The sequence below is a fragment of the Limulus polyphemus genome, unplaced genomic scaffold (assembly GCF_000517525.1).
Source record: "Limulus polyphemus unplaced genomic scaffold, Limulus_polyphemus-2.1.2 Scaffold7094, whole genome shotgun sequence".
In the NCBI taxonomy this organism is placed as follows: Eukaryota; Metazoa; Arthropoda; class Merostomata; order Xiphosura; family Limulidae; genus Limulus; species Limulus polyphemus.
Window position 1 is genome coordinate 13,146 of NW_013672704.1, and position 9,607 is coordinate 22,752.

At 37.7% G+C, this 9,607-nt stretch overlaps 1 protein-coding gene across 1 annotated transcript in view; it reads left to right on the forward strand.

The window, feature by feature from the left end:
• The window catches only part of LOC106474341 (peripheral plasma membrane protein CASK-like), a gene marked incomplete at both ends in the record, with an annotated part of 16,153 nt that overhangs the window by 4,335 nt on the left and 2,211 nt on the right, over positions 1–9,607 (forward strand). Inside the window, 6 exons of the mRNA XM_022402650.1 lie at positions 456–693; positions 1,464–1,613; positions 5,345–5,425; positions 6,114–6,316; positions 7,426–7,512; positions 8,702–8,849. Of these exons, the coding sequence (XP_022258358.1) occupies positions 456–693; positions 1,464–1,613; positions 5,345–5,425; positions 6,114–6,316; positions 7,426–7,512; positions 8,702–8,849 (907 nt within the window). The remainder of the gene's footprint in view (positions 1–455; positions 694–1,463; positions 1,614–5,344; positions 5,426–6,113; positions 6,317–7,425; positions 7,513–8,701; positions 8,850–9,607) is intronic.

The following is a 9,607-nucleotide window of genomic DNA, read 5'->3' on the forward strand; positions in this document are numbered from 1 at the left end:
AACTTAAGTGGTTTGTTGCCTTTGCTAATTATTACATGTCAGCAACCAAATTTGTCTAAAAGTGTCATATAATTTGGTGACGTTTATGTTTCAAACAGGGAAAGGACTTCGAGGGGTTCATTCAATCCTTCCTATTTTATATTTCTTTTAATTAACTTGTATTATAAAAGATCCGATATCACGATTGTTTGTTTTAGAGCAAAGCCACATTGGGTTATCTGCTATGTCCATTGCGAGGAATCGAACCATAGATTTGAATGTTGTAAGCCCGCTGACGTACCACTGTCCCATAAGGGGACCCGATATCACGATAATTTTTGCCCAACCGAACAGTCACTTTGATGCAAACAAAAAGCTGCTACATAAAACAGTATACGAGGCTATATAATATAGTTTAGAAACAATTGAATCTGTGTGCGTGTGTGCCTGAAATATTACATGGAACTTTATTTCAGGTCTATGTACGCGCTCAGTTCTCTTACAATCCCTACGATGACGACTTGATACCCTGTTCGCAAGCTGGAGTGTCTTTTCAAATAGGTGACATTCTTCAAGTAATCAGTAAGGACGATCACAATTGGTGGCAAGCAAAAAAGGAAAGCACCAATGGGACGGCAGGACTCATTCCTTCACCTGAGCTTCAGGAGTGGAGGATGGCTTCCCTTGCCATGGAAGAGACAAAATCTCACCAAGGTAAGTACTGGTACGAATGATGAAATTATTTCAATTTTTAAAAGGAGCAATTTGAAGTAAAATTAAATATGATAAAAGGCTTGAACATTACTGTCAATTTTTTATCTATTTGTTTTAAGGTGTAAAATTTGAATTTAATCAACAGTAGTTACATGGAATAACCACATATTTTCTTGGGGAAATATCGTGGGGTCATAATTTTTTTTCTTGGGGAGTGATGCACAGAAGGGAGGAATTTGTTTGATTGTTTGAAGTTAACCACAAAACTACACAGTGGGCCACCACGGGTATCGAAACCCGGGTTTTAGTGTTGTAACTCCGCAGACATACCACTGTGCCACTAGGGGGGCAAAAGGAAGGAAATATAAAAAAATAAAAAAGAAGCAATCACAGTTTGAAAGCATATAACGGTACAAGTCGGATTTAATCGCAGTGGACAGAGCACAGATAGCCCAAAGTGCATTCGTGTATTCATTGAGACAATGAACTCTTCAACAACTACGCCCCCCCCAGACAGCGTTATGTCTGCTGAATTACAACACTAAAAACCGGGTTTCGATACCCATAATGGGCAGAGCACAGATAGCCCATTAGATTCAAACAACAACAATCCAACAACTACAGTAGCCAAATGTTAATAGTTTTACTTTGATAGAAGACAGTTACATGTTAGGCCTAATATTAGGCTTAACTTATCAGATACTTTATAAATTTGTGTTGCAATGATTTATGTATTTGTTTAAAAAAGCATAAGGGTTTTCAATTTTCAGTTAGTTGCTCAATATTTAGCAGAAAGAAGAAACATTATCGAGACAAATACTTAGCCAAGCACAACGCCATATTTGATCAGCTGGACATAGCAACCTACGAAGAAGTTGTGATGTTACCTGCTTTTAAAAGAAAAACGTTAGTCCTTTTAGGTAAGTTTGAAGTATCTTACAAGCTATCAAAATGTCAACCCCTATATCCAATTTCCGCACGGTCAAAGTCTGACGCTATGTGTTAGTATTACACCTCATTTGTACGTGGTCTTCAAAATTTAGTATAATTTACACAAAATGCAAAGTCATGTGTGGTCTTGGATATTTTATATAAAACTCATTAAAAGATGTAATGTTACACATGTGTAGTTGCTACTGTAGTAATCGAGGTGTGCCTTATTAATGATAACTTGTGATCAAAAACAAGCTAACAATATAAATCATTAATCTACATATTAATGAAGTCAAATATATATATATATATAGCAAACTGACAAATACATAACGTCATAAATCAACATATTCATAAATAAATACATAACTATAAGAATGTGTTGAATCATTGGTTGTGTACTCTTCCACTAACGATATTTTCGGCCGAAATCCCAATAATGTCTCACGAAGTTCGGTCAACATAGGATACTTAGGCTATGTCTACCTATATTAGGCTAAAAATGCAAAATAGCCTTCATAAGTGTAAAAAGTAATAACAATAATATTAAAAAGTTTTATTTCAAACTTTATGATCAATAATATTAAAGAAAGAAACTAATTTTAAGAAGAAAAAAACACTAGGAATATGCCACTACAGTTGTTAATCACAATATATCTCTTTTATCTTGGCCCCTCAGTGGCTTGACGGTAAGTCTGTGGATTTATAACGCTAAAAATCGGTTTTCGATACCCGTGGTGAGCATAGCACAGATTCTCTATTGCATAGTTTTGTCATGGCTAGGTGGTTAGGGCGCTCGACTCGCAATCTGCGGGTCGCGGGTTCGAATCCCCGTCACACCAAACATGCTAGCCCTTTCAGCCGTGGGGGCGTTATAATGTGACGGTCAATCCCACTATTCGTTGGTAAAAGAGTAGCCCAAGAGTTGGCGGTGGGTGGTGATGACTAGCTGCCTTCCCTCTAGCCTTACACTGCTAAATTAGGGACGGCTAGCGCAGATAGCCGCGAAATTCAAAACAACAACAACAGCATAATTTTGTACTTAAGAAGAAACAAACAAATCCATTTATATTAAATTTAAAACTTGTAAAACAGGGTTCCTAAACCTATTTGTTTCTCGAACAAGTCCATTTATATTAAATTTAAAACTTGTAAAACAGGGTTCCTAAACCTATTTGTTTCTCGAACAACTCCATTTATATTAAATTTAAAACTTGTAAAACAGGGTTCCTAAACCTATTTGTTTCTCGAACAAGTTCATTTTATTTTCTTAATGTAAGTATACAAATCATAGAAATTTTGAATCCCAGTCTATGATGTAAGAGAGGAATAAATCCTTCAAATATTCGTTTTTTTTTATTTACTGACCACGCCTCGGAAACGGCGTTAGATGAGCTGATGGGATGTGCTCACGTGAAATGACATCTGATTGGACAGGGTTTGTGCATTTCCTTTGCATGTGCGTATGCCGGTTCCAGCCCATTATTCACTCAGCCTGGAGTCGAACACCTCAAACAACCAGTACTGGAGTCGGCCCATAATAATTGTATACCATCTCGTTATTTAAATTTGATTTGTTTTGAATTTCGCGCAAAGCTACACGAGGGCTAACTACGCTAGCCGTCCCTAATTTAGCAGTGAAAGACTAGCGGGAAGGCTACTCTTTTACCAACGAGTCACATTATAACGTCCTCACGGCTGAAAGGGCGAGCGATTTGAACTCTTGTGCTAGGGATTCGAACCTGCGACCCTCAGATTGCGAGTCGAGCGCTCTAACCACCTGGCCATGCCAGGCCTTATTTTAGTCGCGTATGAATTATGAACATATTGCGTTAAGTATGCGTATACGCACACAAACGAACACGTCTTTCAATCTTTCAGTCCACAAACAATAACAGTGCTAAATATGGGGCGATTCCCCGGTGTCTTAACGGTAAACTCGAGAGATTATAACGCTAAAAACCGGGGTTAAATTCCTGCGACGGATATAGTGCAGATAGCTCACTGTGCATCTTTGCACTAAAACAAAACAGCAAAATAAAAATGGGCAACATTTGGATAATGTGACCCTCAATATCTATGGTCCACCTTTTTTTTTTTTCGATTAAAGATTACTTGCATTAACACGTAAACAGTGCTAACAATAGTCCTTTATTTTAAACATCCAGTTAGGGTTGACACTGATTTGTTAAACCTCCTGGATATCTTTCTTACGTCAGCTTTCCTTAATCCCCCCAACAAGAAGGAGTTGTTAACAAAAGGGCCACACGTGGCCTAGTGATTAGCGTGCCGGACTGTCGATCGGAGAATTCGTGGTTACCTTAAAATCGCAATTTGCCCCCCGTGGGGCCGTGGATGTATTATAAAGTGACGGTCAAATCCAACTATTCGATTAGAGTATCCTAAAAGTTGGCGATGGGTGCTGTTGATAAATAGCTGCACTCTCTCCAGTCTGTGAGTTCAAAAATAGGGCTGCTGTCGCAGATAACCCTTGCGCAAATATCCGAAACAAGCGTGTTAACCAATACCCCCCCCCCCAACACACACACTGCCCCTCATTCTCGGTAAGTTAATGGACTTACAACGCTAAAATCCGGGATTCGATTCCCCACGGGGTGGGGACACAGCAAATAGCCCCAGTGGCACAGCGGTATGTCTTCGGACTTACAATGCTAGAAACTGGGTTTCGATACCCGTGGTGGGCAGAGCACAGATAGCCCGTTGTGTAGCTTTGTGCTTAATTACAACCAGCTACAACCAACTGTAATCTTGACAGCAATAGTAATCCACTTTTATTACCGTTATAAAGACTCCAAGGCATTACTTGTGTATGTGTGAATACTTTATAACCGTTTTAATTATGGCAGCAACAAAAAGGAGGACTCCAAGGCATTACTTGTGTATGTGTGAATACTTTATAACCGTTTTAATTATGGCAGCAACAAAAAGGAGGACTCCAAGGCATTACTTGTGTATGTGTGAATACTTTATAACCGTTTTAATTATGGCAGCAACAAAAAGGAGGACTCCGAGGCATTACTTATTTATGTGTGAATATTTTCTAACCTTTTATAACCGTTTTAATTGATATTCATACATACTATTTATTCATCATATACATAGCTATCAAATTACAAACACCTTACCCTTACAAGTTTGAGAAATTGTATTTCTGGCTGAAAGGAAGTTTTGGTATTTCTTGTTGACCTGTTGGAATACAGAAGCTCAGAGCGCTGACGTGTCATTCTCATTCTTTTATTATTATAAATTCTGTATATGAAGATGCTGAATTATAAGTTTGAAACTAAAATTTCCTAGGAGATGGCACGTAATGGGCCAGAGTAAGCTTAAGGACTTATAACGCTGAAATTCCGGGTTAGATACCTGCAGTGGGCACAATGCAGTTAGTCCGTTGCACAGCTTTGCGTTTAACAGTAAACAGAAAACCTTAGTGGATTTTTTTTATTGTTTTACGTACAAAAGCTATACAATAGGCTAATGGAGGGAAGGAGGGGGAGGGTTGAATCCTGATTTTAAGCCTTCTAACTCCTCGAGCTTACTGCTTAATCACAGGACAAGATGAAGCAAAAAAACAAAGGCCTCCATACAAATAAGTCTATCATAAACAAAATCTGTATACTGAATAAGTAGGGTATGATCCAATTTTTTTATAGTTTAATAACATAAATCAAACACTGTTGGGTATTTTTTTTTTCAGGTGCCCATGGAGTTGGGAGAAGACATATCAAAAACACCCTTATAGGAAATTATCCTGAGAAATATGCTTACCCTATACCTCGTAAGTCCTACAACGATTTTCTCAATCCCTTGTAGTTCTACTGCTATCCACTCTACTCGTATTTTAATTAAACTAGACTTGCGAGGTTATAATTGTAAATGAAATTTCTAAAAAAATTTCAAAGGTTTTTTTGTTTTTTTTAATTTCAGAGTTCTAGTTACATTCTGCCCGCGATGGCGCAGCGGTACGTTTGAGAGCTTACAACAATATAATTCGAGGTTCGATCCCTTTGGAAGGGCGTAGTTAGCCCATTGGGCAGTTCTATATTTAATCAAATCAATTTCCATCCATTCTGTAACTTGGTTTAACAAATTTTGATTTTAGCACTTAGCATTACAAAGCTTTGATTGTTATCCATTGTCAAATTACACCATTATTTCTCTTATCATTAAATTACCCCATTGTAACAATTACAGATTATGTCCCCCCCCCTCAGTTGCTCGGCGGTAATTCTGCGAACTTACGACACTAAAATTCGGGTTTCCATACCCGTGATGTAGCTTTGTGCTTATCAACAACCAAAATCTGCAGTTTACAAGTTCAGTAATGATATACTTATTGTTAGTTTCTTTTGGAATGAACAAAGTAAACATGGTTTAAGTTATTACCAGGTTGCTACAACTTCTCATTAGATTACATGTCAACACATCTGTTTATTTCTGATGCGTGCTGTAATTTTTGACTTAAGATACAACAAGGGCGCCAAGGAAATCGGACGAAAATGGAAAAACCTATTTCTTTGTTTCTCACGACGAAATGATGGCGGACATAGCTGCTAATGAATATTTAGAATACGGAATGTACGGTGAGGCTATGTACGGAACTAAACTGGAGACCATTAGAGCGATCCACGCTGAGGGAAAGGTGGCCATCTTGGATGTTGAACCTCAGGTAGTGATCCAGCATGTTTGTTTTTTATCTATATATTTATCTAGACTACATTACAATCGAAGTAAAAGTTTTAAAACTACGACTTTTCAACAAGTTCTCTAGGATTCCTCTTTAGGTTCTCCTGGAATTATTCCCAGATTCACATGAATTAATCACTAGGTTCACCTGGATTCGTCACCTGATTATCCTGGATTTATCATCACCTGAGATTATCCTGGATTTATTTCCAGGTTTTGCTGAATTCATCGCTAGATTCACCAGCCTATCTTGGATTCATTCCCAGGTTTTGCTGAATTCATCGCTAGATTCACCAGCCTATCTTGGATTCATTCCCAGGTTCACCTAAATTCATCACAACATTTACCTGGATTCATTACCTAGTTAATCTGGGCTCATCTCAAGGTTAACCTGTAATCACCACCAGTTTAACCTGGAATCATCACCAGTTTAACCTGGAATCATCACCAGTTTAACCTGGAATCGCCACCAGTTCAACCTGGAATAACTACCAGTTCAACCTGGAATCGCCACCAGTTTAACCTGGAATCGCCACCAGTTTAACCTGGAATCATCACCAGTTTAACCTGGAATCGCCACCAGTTCAACCTGGAATCGCCACCAGTTTAACCTGGAATAACTACCAGTTCAACCTGGAATCGCCACCAGTTTAACCTGGAATCGCCACCAGTTTAACCTGGAATCACCACCAGTTTAACTTGGAATCACCACCAGTTTAACTTGGAATCATCACCAGTTTAACCTGGAATGTTTATATAGAATGGTGTACTGAATCTTACTCTTGTTTGATAGCTAAATAAATAAATTTAATTATAATTGGACAGTAATTTTCTCGATATGCCTAAGTTTGTCTGTGGCTGTCTATCTGTCCATCTAATGTATTACTTCTATATATTTTCACTCAAAAACTTACTTTTCCCTATACTTGTTTCATTTGTATATATTTCAAACTGTTCAGTAATCTATTCACAACTATTATAACTGATCAACTCTCATCAACAACTACAATAGTGTAATAAAAAAAAATATTCCAAACAAATTTCACCTTTAATTTTTGTATCTTGTTTTTTTTTTTTTAATGCTCGTTTTAGGCGTTGAAAACCCTCCGAACAGTTGAATACACTCCATACGTTGTCTTCATCGGAGCGCCATCTTTGTCGTCTCTAGCAGATACACCAGTAAGTTGAATTTTAATAAATCATTCGCCGGGTACTTGTTACTCGTTTCTTATATCAGGGTCTGAATAAATGTTTACTGTAGATCGTGAAATATTAATGTACTCGTTAGTTAGTCCATGTTTAAAAAACGTCTTTACTCGGGGTCTTTCATTATCTTCTCTCTAGGCCTTCAATTAAACATACAGGAGTAGATTAACTTCGAAATTAAGTAGGTGCCATTAAATTAATTCAGGTTCCCCAAAGGTAAGGGTGTATACAATCAAAACAAGAAAAAAAATACGACAAACACAATGAAATGATCACGTTTGCAGGAATTATTATTTTACTGCGAATTGTTTCTTACAACCGCGTTACCAAACTGTATATGCACAAGTAGAGAATTACAAACCTATAATATTAGTAAACAAACACATAATAATTATATGTTACAAAAGTTATCGCAGACATTTTTAATATATATGTAGCCACTCTAGCATGTCGAGATTGTACGTTTTAAACTTAGACTGATTATATACATTCTATCTATTTGATAGATGTAACAGCAACGTAATTTGTCACTCTTTCTATCCCTATATCTCTTCCCTGTTTCTGTCTCGCTTCTCTGTTTCTACTTCTCACTCTGTTTCTACTATTGTTTCTGCCCCCCAGTAGCACAGCGGTATGTCTGCGGACTTACAACGCTAGAATCCGGGTTTCGATACCCGTGGTGGGCAGAGCACAGATAGCCCATTGTGTAGCTTTGTGCTTAATTACAAACAAACTATTGTTTCTGTCCTGTCTGTTTATTTGTATCTCTCTTCCTATCATTGTTTCCATTTATTTCATTCTTTCTTTTGCATCCTTATCTTTTTTCGGTTTCTCTTTCCCCTTTCTATCTCTCTATTATTATTATCTCCGTTTCATTTTCTGTTTCACTCTCTCTTTCTTTCATATACTTATTCAACTGTTTTTAGATCGTGTAGCTTCGTAACATGAGTAACACGTCGTTACGTGTATCTTCTAGTGTGTATTTGGAGGTGCTGTGTGCTTGACATTATTTCAGTGCATTTTCAAGCTCAGATATTTTATACGAGGTACATTGTTAGATTTAACTTAGACTTTCCTGGAAGCGAGGTTAAAAAACGAGTTTCATATAAATAATCAGACTAATATAATAATGGCGCGTCTTATTTTGTTCTACTTTCTTCAGACTGACGGGAGTTTGGAACGACTCGTCAAGGAAAGTGACCTCTTGCAGCAAGTCTACGGTCACTTCTTCGACTTGACCATTGTGAACAGCAACATTGACAAGACAATCGAGACTTTGGAAAAGCAAATGGAGGATATTAATGAGACACACTTTTCGAACTACAAGGTAAGATTCAGTAGACCCAGCTCACGGGTATCCATTGATTCGCCTCATTAATATCCTCCATTTGCTTTTCCAAAGTCTCGATTGTCTTGTCAATGTTGCTGTTCACAATGGTCAAGTCGAAGAAGTGACCGTAGACTTGCTGCAAGAGGTCACTTTCGACACACTTTTCGAACTACAAAGGTAAGATTCAGTAGACCCAGCTCACGGGTATCCATTGATTCGCCTTCCGCAACAATTCGGTTAAAGAGAGATTTTGTTGTTTTTGACTTTAAAAAATCAACTCTCTAGAGAATGAACCTTTGAACCGAAGTCATTTATACTTCCAAAGTCCTTCAGTGTGTCAGTGATAAATTTACGGACTTGCAACGTTAAAATTCGGGATTCGATTCCCCGTGGTGGACAGAGCGCAGGTAGTATATTGTGTAGCTTTGCGCTAAGACTCACTAACTCACTATGCTTGAAAAGTATCAATTGATAAATGTAGATAGTGTATGCATACATATATGTAGTATGTTTTATTAACATGCTCGGTGATCACTCACACCTCTATCTGTATGTCGTACGATGTGGATATCTTATGATCACTCGCACCTCTCTCTGTATGTCGTACAAAGTGGATATCTTATGATCACTCGCACCTCTATCTGTATTTCGTACAAAGTGGATATCTTATGATCACTCACACCTCTATCTGTATTTCGTACAAAGTGGATATCTTATGATCACTCATGCCACTGTCTG